This window comes from Aedes aegypti, chromosome 1 (genome assembly GCF_002204515.2).
Source record: "Aedes aegypti strain LVP_AGWG chromosome 1, AaegL5.0 Primary Assembly, whole genome shotgun sequence".
NCBI lineage: Eukaryota > Metazoa > Arthropoda > Insecta > Diptera > Culicidae > Aedes > Aedes aegypti.
The window spans coordinates 245,039,060-245,055,734 of record NC_035107.1 but is presented as its reverse complement, the minus strand read 5'-3'; the positions used below and the strand labels follow the sequence as shown (position 1 = coordinate 245,055,734).

The following is a 16,675-nucleotide window of genomic DNA, read 5'->3' as shown; positions in this document are numbered from 1 at the left end:
CTTTGTTTTTTATTCTTATCAGAAATTAAATTTTTCTTCTGGAGTTCATACAGAATTTACACCAAACCAGCAATTTCGCTGAGAACATCTCCTGGTATTGTATTAGGCAAGGATTCCCCAAAGAATTGCTCCAAGGATTTCAAGGATAACTTTAGGTCAAGGATAAATGCAGGTTTAGATAATTGGAATTATTTCAAGATTTCTTGAAAAGATTCTCATATGAATTATTGAGGAACTCCTGAAAAACTTATTGCAATAACTCCAGGAAAAAATTCTATTTAACTCTTTGATGACGGGGCCCAGATAGCCGTAGCGGTAAACGCGCAGCTATTCAGCAAGACCAAGCTGAGGGTCGTGAGTTCGAATCCGTCGAGGATCTTTTCGGGTTGGAAATTTTCTCGACTTCCCAGGGCATAGAGTATCTTCGTACCTGCCACACGATAAACACATGCAAAAATGGTCATTGGCACAGTAAGCTCTCAGTTAATAACTGTGGAAGTGCTCATAAGAACACTAAGCTGAGAAGCAGGCTCTGTCCCAGTGGTGACGTAATGCCAGAAAGAAGAAGAACACTTTGATGGAATCCTAGAAAAATGGCTAAAAAAATTCTTTTGAGTGATACCTGGAGTAATTCCTACAATATATCTTCATACAGAGATTTCCGGAATTTTGAAATTTTCAAGAGTTTCCTGAATTTAACCAGAAGTAACTGCAATTACAAAATAGTTCAGAGGTATTTTCAGAATTACATCCAATGCTTTCTTCGGGTTTTATTCTTATAATTATGTTTTTTTTCTATAAATATCTATAAACAAAAATAAATCTGCTGAATCCAAAGGAAATTTCTCAAGGTGATTAATTCTTGGATTCCATAAATTTCTGTACGGACTATCTGAAAATATTTAGTATGAAATTCACGAAGAACCATTTCATGAGACAATTTTGAAATTTTCCTCCAAGAAATGTTTGAACAAATCTCTTTAGGAATCTTTAGAAAATTATGATCAATCGAATGCTATGAAGAGCTTTTGAGAAAATTATTGCTAGGAGTTTCTAAAAAATCCGCAGGGACGCTTTTAAATGAAACTCTGAAAAAGAATTTTAGTAATCTAAAAATGTACTTGATTCTTGCAGTAATTGATGATGTTAATCCTAAAAGCATCCTGCAAAGAATGTCAGAATAAATTTCAGAAAAAAATGCTGAGAGAATTGTATTAAGAGAATAGTTTTGAAGATATTCCTTAAAAAAAACTTTTTGAAATCTCAGATGTATGTTATGAGCAATCTTTAAAAAACTCATCCAAAGATATTGATGGAACAATCCTTGATAGAATTTTGAAACATGTATGGCAGAGTTCAAAAGAAAAATATTCCCAATTTAAAATTAAGACAAAACTCCTGAGATTTTTTTTTAATTGATTGACAGTTTCTTTAAAACAATCCCTAAAGGAATTCTGAGTATAATTCCAGAAGGAATTAAAGCGGAAATTTTCGATAAATTGAATTTATCCTTAGTGGAACTTTCAGAAAAATTACTTGAGAAATCTCTGCAACAATTAACGGAAGAACATTTGCAGCAAATGTATGTATAATAATTATGAAATAAAGCCTTATGTTTTCAATATTTAACACTTGATAAAATACAAAACCGGAGGAAAAATCAAAAACAAATCTAGAAGAAATCTCTAATGCCAACCAGAGACATTTTATAGGGGAGTTTCTGACGCCTTTCTTAGAGGAATACTTCGTTGAAATTATTTTAGGGATACCTGCGGAAATTTGGAGGTTTTTTCCTCAAAATATGGTGTAATCTATTCGAAAAGTCTTTCTTGTCTAGAAGTTTGAAAGCTGAAGATTTTGTGGTATACCTAACGCAATAATGACCAAAATGTCATTTGGACCTATTTGCATTTGGAGCCTTCAAATGTTTATTCACAGATTTTGCAAGCAATTTTACAATAAATGCCTGCAAGCGTCCCCATCAATCGTAAAGATTTAGCCGAATATTTTACATACATTTCAAAATAGTTCAAGTTTATCCCGAGTTTTCTACGAGAACTTCTCCAGAGACACTGATAGGAAAAAAGTTATTTGAAAAATCTACTATTATATATCCAATTTTTTTTCCTTAAATCCTTCAAGAGGCTTCATTTGAGGCTTACCTCCAGAAATGCTATCAGGATATTCTTTCCAGTTTTCTTAATTTTCGAAGGGATTCTTGTACGGATACTTCAAAAAATCATATACCGTCAAACGGGGTGACTTGCAACGGCGGGGTGACTTGCAACACATTGTAATTTACAACTAAATTTCACTATAAAACACAATTTTCAATAGAAAATTCGTTTTAAAACGGTGCTTCAATACGTGTGACTCACAATTCAAGTAGGGGCCACGATTAAAACTGTTATTATAAATATGTTCATACAATAAACATAATTCTTTTAAATGTCTAGAAAACTGATACATGATGGAGCTTCGAAATCGTGACCAGAAAACATGAGATAGATTAAATGTACAAAAGTAATACTCTAGATGTTGTTTCTAGACTTATAAGTGATTATATGACGAACTTTATTTTACGAAATTGTAGCAATAACTTTTTAATAAAAATAATTTTTATACACATGTACCCAACACTTTATTTCTAAGCAATTTAGAGTTTTATAAAAGTTAAAAACTTTTGTGTTAGGTCTACTTTATAATCAAAAGAGTAATAATTCATCAATCAACTACAAACACTCGTTAAAAACATTGTTCAGTTAAGATATTGGACCTTGATGATTTAACGCCTCTTTTTCCCATACAAAAATAGCTCAATTATTTTCTTACAAAAATGTATTCTAAATGTTCTTGTACTGGTTCGAATGCTTTAAATACATGAATAACAATAATTAACAACTGTGACTAATAAAAAATATCAACATTTTGTTGGAAAAAACTAAATTAGCAGTGAGTGTTGCAAGTCACCCCGCACAAGGACATTTAAAAAATTTCACCTTTTTGATGACTTTTGATATGACAAAATTATTCGATTCAATTTTTCATCATCTCATTCTGTAGGCGAGCCGGCCATTCAAAGTTCTACAAGGAATTTAGATTTTTAGATTACGTTTAGATCAAGGTTTTAGTTGATTGAAGTTGAAAAGTGTTGCAAGTCACCCCGTTTGACGGTAGGTATTTTTGTTGAAAAAAAAAAACTTCTGAAATATTTACAGGAATCTCTGCAATTATAAGTGCTGCATTTTTCGATGATTTTCTTCAAGATTCTTTCCGCTTAGAAAAACAGCAAAGCATCCAGTTATTATTTTTTTACGTAAAGTCTGTGAATTTCATCAAACAACAAATCCTCGAACTGCTCCTGAGGAGGAAGATTTGAGGAAAATTTGAGGAATCCTGCCAGGGTGTCCTTCTGGAACTCCTTCAACCATTCGTCCAGGTACAGAGGATTTAATTTGCGAATCCACCAATATTCATACGGATTTATTTACGGTTTCCATTTTCCTCATGACTTTTGTCCTTTGGCAAATATTTTCCCCTGTAACCTGTAAGTATAAAATACTCAACACACTTTTGAATAAGTATGAAGATTTTTCTTAAAGGGCTCGAAATTCTTAAATCATAGCTCTAGAATAATTTTATAAATAGTCATATGGGATCCCTGCTGCCACGAAAGTGTAACCATCTCTTGATCATTTCGCTGTCGCACACCCTCTGCTACGATACTGCTGCTGCATGCTTCCTAATCGTAAAATATTCACTTTTTATTCGGTAAACATCTTCCTTTCCGGATTTTCTTCTGGGGGCATATAAAACGGGGAAGTACTTAATTTAATTATTTAACATTTACATTTTAACGTTCAGTAGCAGCAATAATATATTCTTCTTTACCCGGTTCGGGAATCGTTCGCTCGATGTTCTATCTCGTCCACACACTCATCGTCGTCGTCATTCATTCGAAATTCTCCTTGCACTATCTGGCTATTTGGCAAATCACTTTGCTTTCTCACTAGATACAAATACAGGGAACAGCGACAGATATTTCTACGTTAAACTACTATTTGCATTCACCGCTTTTTCGAAGCTCTCCCTTCTTCTTCCATCTTCTGCTGCTGCAGTCTATCACACAATTCTTCGCTGTCGTTAAATGAAAATTAAATTTTATCATGCATGGAGCTTTTGGGATATCTCCGTGTTTTACATATCGCCCCTCTTCTCGCCACTACCACCACCTCACTTAACCATGTGCTCTGATCGTCGAAGCAAAATTCTACAAAAAACCTATCACCATCATCGTCATCGTCGATCCACCGTCTAATTTTTCCCAACTCTTCAAAAAAAAAAGCTTCGATAATCCATCGCCCCCAGCGCTATTGGTAGTGTGGATGTGGGTGTTCGTGTGTCGCCACTTTGCACAGGAGAATAAAGTACAACTTAGGAGAATTAAATTTCATTTTACTCATTTTGCTATCAAATTTGCTTTCCGCTACTGCGCTGTATGGCGAAATACAGTTATTTCCCGATCTATGACGTATTGCATCTACTTATGCGGTTTTCACGTAGTACGGTTCTGAAAGTTTCCATATTGGACGAATCCGCGTAGATGGAGACCCGTAGCTTATGAGATTTCAGTTAGTTGATTCTATCATGGGATATATTGTTACACTCAAGACATAGAATATTAACGATCAAAATCATCATTTCGTGGTCGTCATTTTGTTTTCTCATCCGCCATCATGGATTTCAAAACATGTTTGTCCCAATAAGCAATGCGTCTTCACCTACGTGGTTCCCATCTACGCGGTACCAATTATCGTCCTACATCCGGGGATAGCTGTATTTCGCGGGCGCTGATGGACAAAACCATATTCAGATAAGCTCCCTAGTAAGAGTTTTTGTACACCAGAGTGAAGTTCACGCTCTCCGCCTGTCTAAAATCTATATGTGCTCTTAAACCTAAATAAAATTATCATTACACGCACTCTTAAAAAAAATGAAATTTACATGCGACTTAATCCAATCTGCACTGATTTAATTTGTGACGCAAATGCATTTACAACACAATTTTATGTTTCTTATGATTTAAGGTTCAAAACCGTAAAACAAAAAAAGATTTCCAATAAAACTAGATTGAAAATCACGTTCACTAATTTAACTTTCCAAGCACATGTAACGTTTGCGTCAATTTTCTAATCGCACATGTTGCATGCCGTAGAATATAATTATTAGACTGGAATTTCAGTTTTAAAAACCCTAAATTTACATGATCTTTGACTTTGTGCCGGCAGCATACCAGTCATTGAGTTTGTTTTCAACAAACATGGCCGGTGTAATACGTCGCGACTTTTCTCTGGAGTGTTTATGTGCGAATTAATTGAAAATTTATTATTCAGAACGCGATATTTGCAAATATCATTTTGCAGTGAAACTGTTAATAGTTATCTTCAATCGGAAAAGTGTGGTTGTGCGGTAGTTAGTGCATTATTAAGAGTGACGCTCCGCAGGTGTGAAAATTTGGCTCGCGACGGCTGATTGCGACCTATAATTTGGAAGAAGAGATTTACACCGGTTCCAGTAGTGTTCCGTTAAATTATTAAAGCAGTGTAATCTGATGAAAGCATCATTACTTGTTATACGTTGAAGATTTTTCGTCTCATAATAAAGTGCGTGTTTGCCGAAAAAGAAGCAATTAAACCTGCATTCTAATTCTCACTCCCGCGAGAATAGAGGAATCTACAAAAACGTATGCAACAGAAAACTCGTTGCAACGATTGCTCTTCCAAGTTTTTACCAGTCCTATGTGTATTCATAGTTTATAGTAGCAAAAGGTAAGTTTTTTCAAAATATTTCCGTTTTAGCGCATGAGAATTGGTCATCGTATTCTTGAGGAGACGACAACAAGATAAGCACAGAATTACACGTCGTGATGTAAAAGTCAGTTGTTATGGCTTTTACGTCCCGGCGTGTATTTATTTTTTTTTTTTTGGTTTTTTGTTGTCATGTAATTTTAAGAATGGATGTAAATTTATGTCAAATGGTTCGCTTCTTTTATGTGCATCAAAGAAGACGTAAATTTACCTGAATTTTTGTAAGAGTGCGGTTCCCTCCGAATTCATCCCGACGATGATGGTGACACCACTTTGCACTACCTTCCCAAGCCCACCCGTCTTCTACCCGATCCGAATTTTACCTAAACCCAAAACGATAATCTGCATCGTACACCTGGGATCGATTCCCATCGACACTAGCTCTTTTCCTTTTTTTATCATCCTCCGGTGAATTGTTTTTCGTACCGAACCCTCTAGGATCTACCGCGAAATGGGATGGTGGATGATGAATTTTGTTTCCTTTTCTGTCCCATCGACATGGGACAAAGTACTATTTCGGCGAGAGAGAAAGGGGTATTTTTCAATTATCGTTCACGGTTATTTCGTCGATAGAACAACTTTCGGGTGGACACTTTCTCCGGCTGCTTCTGTGGCTGCTACAGCTACTGTTGGAAGGAGTGCACCAGCTTAAGCTGACTATCTTCGGTGGACCAGCGGTGATGGCAAGGATGGCAGCGTTGAAGCAGCTAATCGGTCGCTTGTCATCAGGGACAGCAGAACCAGGGCGAAACCCACCATCAGCAGTGTGGTCGATGAATTGCAGATGCTCGCTGCGGCACCGGTCAGGGTGACTGTAATGGAAAGAGGAAAGGGTTGAGTGTTAGTGTATGGTGGTTAAAAGGTGTTTGTGTACTGTGCTGAACTAGTTTCAAATTGTTCTACAACCTCGTGTGACACTTTGTAGGTATAGAGTAAGGTAAGCTAAAATGTTGGCCTTAGTGGAATGAAAAACAATTTGAGAAAAACTGCGAGTATTGAATATAATGTATGGCTTAGGAAAAAAATCGGATTCCATTAACAGACTTTCCTAGTTTTCAGTTTTGAAGAAAATGGAACGTGCTAATCCCGGGTAGGGTTTTCAATCCCGGGAACATTTCCCGGGAAATGAGATTTCCCGGGAACATTTCCCGGGAAATGAGATTTCCCGGGATTCCCGTTTCCCGGGAAATGATTTTCTGTTTCCCGGGATTCCCGTATTTCCCGGGAAGCTCTGTCTCAATGAAGAATTGAGTATCTATATTCAAGTAAACTAACGCACAATTTACATTTCATATCATACCAACAAATGTCCTCAGTAGATTACTAACTACCGTTTTGACTCATATTCCGAACACTTAAGGCCAACAGTGACTTCGAATGCATATTAAAGGCATACATAAGCTGATATTTGTGAACACTAATTTCTGTTGGATGTGTCGATAAAATTGTTAATTTAAACTTTTTTAGTATTGTTTTTACGTAAAAGTATGAAACAACATTTTGATTCAAATGCCGAACACTGTGTTCATTCTGTCTCATATTCCGAACACCTTGATTCAAATTCCGAACAGCACGAATAAAGCGTATTCAAATAAATAATTTCGCAAATAAATTCATCTAAGCTAGTTTTACTGGTCTCGAACTAAGGAATCATCACTATTCCCGAGGTATAAAATAGATTGTAAGACGTTAAAATTGAATTGGAAATGACTGACATTTCCTTGTTATTTGATGACATATTTCAGCGAAACATTTCATCCAAATCGTCATACAAAAACGGAGTTTTCGGAATATGAGTCTGTTCGGAATTTGAGACAAAACGGTATATTTTGATGTTTATTGGTGTTTTTTCGTAATCGAATAGTTAATAATAAATGCATATATTTTTAACGATATGTTTTTCCAAGAAAGTACATATGCAATACAATAAATATAAAGGAACATTCGAGTGATTTATTCCATGATTTGAGTAGGCTCATAGACTTTTTATGATGTCTATATTGTTGTTGCATTCTATACGAGCTCGGACCTCGTTGGTCCATCTCGTTTACGGTTTCTATTAATGTAACAGTCACAATTTTTAACGAAAGACTCTGGTTGGTTTTTATTATATTGTTCGAAATGATTGGTTAAGGGGTCTATTTTATAAGTCGAGTCGATCAAAAACGACTGGACTGGAGTCACTGTCGACCAAAAATTTCGCTCGACGCGAATCTGTCACTCGAATTATTCAACAGTTGTCCACTCTATGTGGCAGGATTAATATGGTAGTCGATGGGTGACTTCTGAAATATGTATGCCTTTTGTGTTCGACAGTGACTGCAGACGAGTTGCATAAAATGGTTCGATTTAGAAAATAGACTCCTAAATGTTGGCAAGTATTATTTGAAATGACGATGATTTGTCTAGCATGACCTGATGAACTTCAACTATCTAAAAACGAAGCCAACAGATATTTTTGAAGAAACTCACAAATAAGAGAAATAATCGTGCCAATTTACTGTTCTAAAATATAATATACATTAAATATAAAAAAATCGAAGAACTCCATCAAATTAGCTTAATTTACAGGTTTTTGAGGATTTCCCGGGATCCCGGGAATTCCCGGGAAATGACAATTTTATTTCCCGTTTCCCGGGAAGTCGAATCCCGGGAAAATTGAAAACTCTAATCCCGGGCTTCCAAAATTATGGATAAGATTCCGATAGAAATTCATGAAGAATCCTACAACAAATCAATCAAAGTTTGTGGGAGAGATTTGGCAGAGATCTTAACCGGAAACCTACAGTTTTTTGACGTAGGATTATGTGGTAATGGATTCATAACTGTACATAATATTGACAGTTCATTGATGTATTAAAGCTATAAGAAATGAACATTTAAATTTTGATCTTATATTATTGATATCAATAATCATTATTTGAAAAATAGGACCTTTTCAGTTATTACGCTCTTGGCTGCGTTCGGTGAGCATCACGTTTGATAAAGGCTTCAGCGGGAAAGTCATTTAAATCTGTGTAGACATTAGAAGCCGTCTCTCTCACTCGGTGTAGAACAGAACGAGAGAGTGTGTGCACGAGAAACACAGATCCGATCGAAAGCTTGACTATGCAACGATCACCGGAAAAAAATGAGTCATAAATCATCATTAGTCATAAACAATTTATGAATCAGAGTTTATGTCGACACTCACAGTGACGAACCTTTCATAGTTTGTTGAAAAATCATATTTACGTCTCACCGTTGTAACGATTAAAGGTGCAGTCATACTTTATAGATATATTTTATTTTATATTTTATAGATTAGAAATAGTAGCATGAAACGAGCTCACCATGTTATGTGATATGTTTGATCCTACCCTCATCGCCTTCCCCCGCTGGAGCAAGCGTCAAGGTCGAAGAATCAAACACAACTAAAGGATCACGCCACTTTTTCACTTCCATTCGACCGACGCGTGACATGTTTGATCTTGCCCTCATTGCCGGCCCCCGCAGGAGCAAGCGTCAAGGTCGAAGGATCAAACACAACTAAGCGATCGCGGTTTTTTTCACTTTCACTCGACCGACGCGCGACATGTTTGATCTTGCCCTCATCGCCCGCCCCCGCTGGAGCAAGCGTCAAGGTCGAAGGATCAAACACAACTAAGCAATCGCGTTTTTTTTTTCACTTTCACTCGACCGACGCGTGACATGTTCATGATCATATGACTGTCGATTGAGAGGTGCTGTAGAAGTTTATGGAAATTTGCTGATTTGAACACTTGATTGGTACTTCTGGAGCCTGGTAAGCTCCACCCTAGAAAGTGTTATTGGAATCAGTTGAGGATGTTTATTGACTGTAGAATATGTCGATTGAGAGATGCTGTAGAAGTTTATGGAAAATTGCTGATTTGGACACCTGATTGGTACTTCTGGAGCCTGGTAAGCTCCACCCTAGAAAGTGTTATTGGAATCAGTTGAGGGTGTTATTGTTTATTTGACTGATTTTGTTGAATGATGAATTCTTCTGGAGCCTGGTTAGCTCCATAAAAAAAAACCATCAGTTTAAGTGAAAATTAGGTTTTGAGTGTTATATCATGTAAATGAGAACTGATAAAGAAGTGGTAGATTTTTTTTCGATTTTGTTACCTGGTAGTGTGGTGTACCATTTATAGGCAAGAATTGATAAAGAAGTTATTCTATTGACTGGTTTTGTGCATGATGGATTCTTCTGGAGCTTGGTAAGCTCCATGCAAAAGAACATAATAAGTTTTGGTGAATATTATACTTGAGTTTTATATAGTAAATGAGAACTCATAAAGAATCATTGTAAACAAGAATTGACAAAGATGTTGTTTTATTGACTGATTTTGTTGCATGATGGATTCTTCTGGAGCCTGGTAAGCTCCAAAGCTCAGGTTTTGAGTGTTGGAATATGTAATTGAACAATGATAAAGAAGCTGTTATTGGATACTTTTGCTTGATGGATTGGTTCTAAGCCTAGTACTTCCATCCAAAAGCTCATTATCAGATTGATCATGTGTCAACGGTTAAATATGTTATTAAATATTGACAAGATAGTTGATGATTTTTTTTTGAATATACGAAAGAATGATTGTCGTTTTTTTGTAATTTTGTAGAGATTCTGTTATTATTGGCGTTTCTAATAAAGTGGAGTGTTGGTAAGTATCTTGTATACAAATATATTAATAAGATCTTTTATTACAGGAATGTTCTGCAATAGTTCATAATTGACTTATTTTTCGTGTGAAAGATGCAATATTTTTTATATTTAAGATTCCAAAGTTGTTATGTAAAAACAAGAAAAGTATCGATCATCGGGAGCGGATAAGGACTGTTCGTTTTATAAAGTGGACACTTTGTTTATACCATATCTTTTTTATTCATTGATAAAATCATAACCGGTTTTCTGTGCATCGTTCAACTATTATTCTACAATGCTTTGAAAATATAAGATCTCACAAAATGCTTTTGGTTGAAGAGTGTCGTATCCTGTAGAGGATGTTAAGCATCCTCTACGGGGTCGTCGCAACACGTCCGTTGCTGTTAACTATAACCGATTGACTGTTTAACGAGAAACTTACGACGATCGACGCGCCACCATAATTTATATAACGGTGGGTATTAGAACTAAGTTGGAGGTGATGATTTCGCATTTTGGAGGTTAAAATCACCTCCAAACACTAGCGATTTTGCGGTGGGATGTTGACGTTTGATGACGAATTGACTGACTCATTTTTTTCCGGTGATCGTTGCATAGTCAAGCTTTCGATCGGATCTGTGTTTCTCGTGCACACACTCTCTCGTTCTGTTCTACACCGAGTGAGAGAGACGGCTTCTAATGTCTACACAGATTTAAATGACTTTCCCGCTGAAGCCTTTATCAAACGTGATGCTCACCGAACGCAGCCAAGAGCGTAATAACTGAAAAGGTCCTATTTTTCAAATAATGATTATTGATATCAATAATATAAGATCATAATTTAAATGTTCATTTCTTATAGCTTTAATACATCAATGAACTGTCAATATTATGTACAGTTATGAATCCATTACCACAGATTATGTCTTTGTTTTCTATATTGGGGTGCACTTTAAAAGTACGGAAAATGACACATGTAACGAAATTAGGGGAGATTTTAAACGTTAATAACTCAGTTGTTTACGAATCAATTATTATGATTTTAGTATCATTTGATCAGAAATGTATCTACGCATCGATAGTAATACTTCCGATAAGTGAATTTTGTTGTTAAACTGTTGAAACATTTTTTGACGGTTTCGCTTCCCACTATAAAAGCAAACGGGTCCCTGCTTCTTCCCTCGAGGGACGAATGACCTTCGGGTTAAAGTCCCTCTCAAACAACAACAACAACAACAACTTCTTCCCTCAGTCTTCTCTTTGCGGTCGGACTGTGAACACGATCGGGCGAGTCATTCTCGCTTTGCGTTTGCATCCGCGTCACAGTACAATTTGTGTCGTCGGAAGAGGAAGACGCAAGATTGATTTGCGGCTGCGATGACGATGGCTTGGGCGCTTCTCCGAGCGGCGAACTACTGCCGCTCGGAGAAGCGTCCAAGCCATCGTCATCGCCGCCGCAAATTTATCCGCGCTCCCAGATTTCGACTCGTGATAAATTCAGCATCGGTGGTCAAGAAGCAGATTTAGGAACCAGTTACCAGAAGCCACCAGAGTTGCTGATCCGAGGAGCTGCTGCTAATCGAGCGTCGGAATCGCTCGAGATTTCAAGAGCGAGCATCGTTTCCATTTCGACTTGTGCCCGGGGATCCACTACGCGTTGCTGTTTGCGTTGAGGATTTCCCGTTTGACCATGGCAATCAATTGATAACATCCCGCAGTGCTATTTATCTGCCATCGGCCCTTGTCAGGGCCATCAAATTTGTGGAATAATATTTCCGACCTTATTACATCTTATATTCCTCAATCGATCTCGCAGCTTCGTACAAAATTTAATTTGTCATGAATAATTGATTATTCGTGGACGCTGCTGCAGTGCCGTCGGGGTGAGTGCTCAACTTTCACAATGATTGTAAACTAGAGTGGGATTTCCGACAGTGTCTTTGATTTGCCATATTTTATGAGAACACTTCGATTACGAAAATGATCACATGTAACAAAATTGCGACATGTTTAAAATGCTTTTGAAAAGAAATTCCCATTGAACAATGCAGGAATCGGGGCGCAAAGGCAAGTTTGTACGAGATGGCTTAAGAAAATCAGCCAAGCGCAATCGTCATCGTCACCGAAAACCTCATCGGGCGAGGATCCTCCTCCAGTGCACCATAAAAATGTGTCCGTGTTACTCAAATTCAACAATCCAATCGGCCCTTTTCAGGGCCAACAAATGTGCACTAAAGAGTTATTTGTGTAATATTTCCTAACGTGTTTACCACATACTTGCTATAATCTCTTAATTCATCTCGTAGCATCATACAATGTCTGATTAGTTATGATATTGTCAATACGGCAATTTGAGAATGTTTCCGAGGACGTTGCTGCAACGCTGCTGGAATCAAGGATGGAAATCTAGTGATCATGACAAAATCCATGATGCATCGTGATTGTTCTTTATCGTGCGACAATAGCAACAACGATTAACCTTTTGCCGTTAAGTAATCACAACAAACTGCGCTCGCCGAATAATGCATCGTTCTGAATGTGCACTAGCGATTAATCGTTCGCGGGTCAAAGTTTTATTATTTTGAGGATTTTTTCGTTTTTCCTTTGTGATTTGCCTTTGTACATGCTATTTATGATTCTGAAATCATTTGCACATGGTCTGCACGAAAAATAAAAGCGCGAATGCGGCATGATTCGAGTTGATCGCAACTTGTAACATTATCCGACAAACTCTTTGTCTCACGACAAACGATGCATCGGATGCTCCGTATATAGATAAAACGCACATGTAGTGAAGTGCTCAAATCATACTGCTGTTAGAGCGACGGCCCTCTTAGACCATTCAAATGCCGTGTTGTTTGTCACTAGAGACGATTTTTTTCCATCCTTGCTTGGAATGCAATACATTTTCTCTTATTTAGGAATGATTCAAATATTATGTTACGCAAAATATGCCAGTTTTAGTCCCCTCCCCCCTTCCCCACGTAATGGCTTTTGTATAGAAGATTTTAAATGCATATATGGACCGTAATTCTACGCAAGACTCTCTCCCTCCTCCTGTTGCGTTACGTAATATTTGAACGATCGGTAATAAGGCCTGAAGTCATCGCTGCGTTCGCATGATTTCCAATTTCCGTTGTGATGCGCCGTCAATGCCAAAGCCAAGATAAAATTTGGCCTAATACCGCATGTTGCAAATTCTTCTTCTTCTTCTTTGCAATGATGTCTATGGCTGAGTAGTATTTTTCTTATTAAATATAATAATATAAAAATATAATATATAATATATGATATTATCACAATTACCACTCTAAAGGGTTTTTGGTAAAATCAAAAATAGGTCTCAGTACTCAAGCTAAAGTATGAGCAGAAACGTTAACATGCATATATGCATATATATGTTATATGCATATATACATATATGTTTCGTACGATCATGCTTTCCAGATGTTTTGTGATTTCAGTACACAATTCTTGCTTTTGGATTAACTCCAGGCAGTAATGCATTCCCAAACACAGACATCAAACCAATATACCAAGCAGTCGGAAGATTACGAACTTATCTCTCATATCGGCAAATAGACAAATAGTGCGAAGTAGTGATTTTCACGATGGAAGACGAACCGAGTACGCAAGAGATCGTCGACTTGATGGAGGTAATTAGAGCCATCGATCAGAGTAAATCCGCTTTCTGCTTGATGAGCTTAAATGTTCGAAGCCTCTTGGTGTATGCATCCGACATAGCAGCCGATCCCATCATGAAGATGGCTGATATCTTGGCCTAGGGACGTTCCGATATTGCGAAGTATCGATATTTGATTCGATACAATTGTCGGATCGAATTATCGATACCACCGATATATTGAATCAAAATATCTATATATCGCAATATCATTTGATATATTTGAAGGACGCAAAGTTCGTGTATCGTTTGGGTATCGTAAAATGGGCTGAAGTTGATCACTTTCGAGTGTTTTTGCTCTATAATCCCTAGAAGAATGCATGTATCGGCATCCAAATAATTTTTAAAACCTGTACTGGTTGGATGTTCATCGAATTAAACAAACGAAATTTTTACGAAATGTTATCGTAATAACAAAAACATTTTTTAGAAATTAAAAAGTTGAATTTTTGTTTCCCTGGTGAAGTTTATCACTTACTGCGACAGCTTTCCTAAATAAAGAGACATGCTATTTACTAAATTTGGGGTCACTGATCCCGAATAAAGTCTCAAAGATCTTACAACTTGTTGATAAATCGGCCAATTTTAGAATTGAATGTTGTAAATTACGGAATACATCACATTTAACGCCTGAAGGTATGCAATTTTCTTTGAAATTAGCAACTCGCTCATCAACAAATCTTTTTTATCTTCAAAAATGAATTTTTATCCTCAATATAAATTTAAAACTGGGTTCACATAACATCTCTGGAATGTATGAAACAGTTTATTTAAATGGTGTCTTTATATAGCCTTGGCAACATTCGATTTTTTGGAGTAGAACCCTTCAACAGCTCATCGAACTTTTCCTTAAAAATCTGTTTTTTCCATGTTATAACTATCTTGAACGGCGAACCGAATTCAGAAACATGAAGGTAATGCGTTAGCCCAGAAAATGTGATATTTAAAAACGGACCATAGCTCTTTTAGCAGTTAATACATGTGGGTACGGGAATGATCAATTTCTCCCCACTGATCAACTACATTTAAAAATCAATTGTTTTACCAGAAAACCCTACAATTGTTATCCAAATATTGGATTAAGATATATCGGAAGGAAATATCGATACCACCGATATATTGAATAGGAAATATCGATACCAAAATATCGAATATCGAAAGCAAAATATCGATATTCCGATATATCGGAAGTATCGGCCTTGTCCGAGACTGGCAGCCCCTCGGAGGTAAAAGGATTTACCTGCACCGCCAAGGCCAAGCGTTATTACGCTAGAGCTGCTAATGTAGCAATACATCAAAACAACTCTGCGTCTACCTTGGCCTTACCGCACACACGATCCGGCAAGTTTGTACCAGTCATGATGTGGAGCTGGGCCAGTCAGACCATTATGGTGATATCTGCGCTGTAGAGATAACTATAATGGGCCAGCGAACGATTTTGTTTTGCGTGTTTATTGAGCCGAATACCACAACGAAGCAAAAGAAGTTTTTCATGACGTGGAACTTATTCGAGTATCAGAAGGAGAACAGACCAATGATCGTGACAGGAAACTTAAACATCGATCTTACCAACCAGGAAAATATCGAGTTCGTGGATTTCATGGAGAAGTATCTGATACTCAAACTAGCTTCGGATCCCTCTAAGCCAACCAATCTCAGCGGTTCTTGTATCGACATGACCTTCACGCGCAACATTCGGGTAGAAAACAAGAGTTATTATTCTTGTTTCTTCTTTCATCGACCGATTCTTAAGGTGCTTTTCAGGGCCACCGAATTCTTCAAAGAGAGTTATTAAGCATTGATAAATTGCATTAAACAAAGAAACAAAACTACAAACATATTTCTTTCTTAAATTCACAAACCATTACATTCTGAATTATGACTAAAGGAAGGTTGCAATTATGACAATTTACTTTAATACAAATGCAGCAAATTACATGGCGTAGTTAACGTCATGCGGTCGTGACTTCCCAGACAACCAGAAATCGCATGACAGTTCACGTTATAACTCGTTCATTCATACTAATTACATCAAACCCGCAAAACACCGTGGATAAACTCGTCAAATTGATGAGTTTCCTCGCATAAAATACTTTTTTCTGAGTTCATTTGTACATTTTGTTTCGTCTCGTACACTCTTCTTCTTTCTGGCGTTACGTCCCCACTGGGACAGAGCCTGCTTCTCAGATTAGTGTTCTTATGAGCACTTCCACAGTTATTAACTGAGAGCTTTCTTTGCCGATTAACCATTTTTGCATGTGTATATCGTGTGGCAGGTACGAAGATACTCTATGCCCTGGGAATCGAGAAAATTTCCTTTACGAAAAGATCCTCGACCAGCGGGATTCGAACCCACGACCCTCAGCATGGTCTTGCTGAATAGCTGCGCGTTTACCGCTACGGCTATCTGGGCCCTGGGTCTCGTACACTCGTACAAAGTAAGTCGGATCAATCCGTAGCAGCTGTCAAATCAACATTTGTTAT

General features: G+C 37.2%; 1 protein-coding gene across 3 annotated transcripts in view; it reads right to left on the bottom strand.

The window, feature by feature from the left end:
• Positions 1 to 3,991: 3,991 nt before the first annotated feature.
• Positions 3,992 to 16,675, bottom strand: part of LOC5566409 — a 718,065-nt gene continuing 705,381 nt past the window's right edge. For 2 of the 3 annotated variants that reach the window (XM_021837392.1, XM_021837393.1), the window contains exon 8: positions 3,992 to 6,679. In XM_021837392.1, the coding sequence (XP_021693084.1) occupies positions 6,525 to 6,679 (155 nt within the window). In that variant the 3' untranslated portion in view covers positions 3,992 to 6,524. The remainder of the gene's footprint in view (positions 6,680 to 16,675) is intronic. The other variant, XR_002498600.1, reaches the window with a different exon arrangement.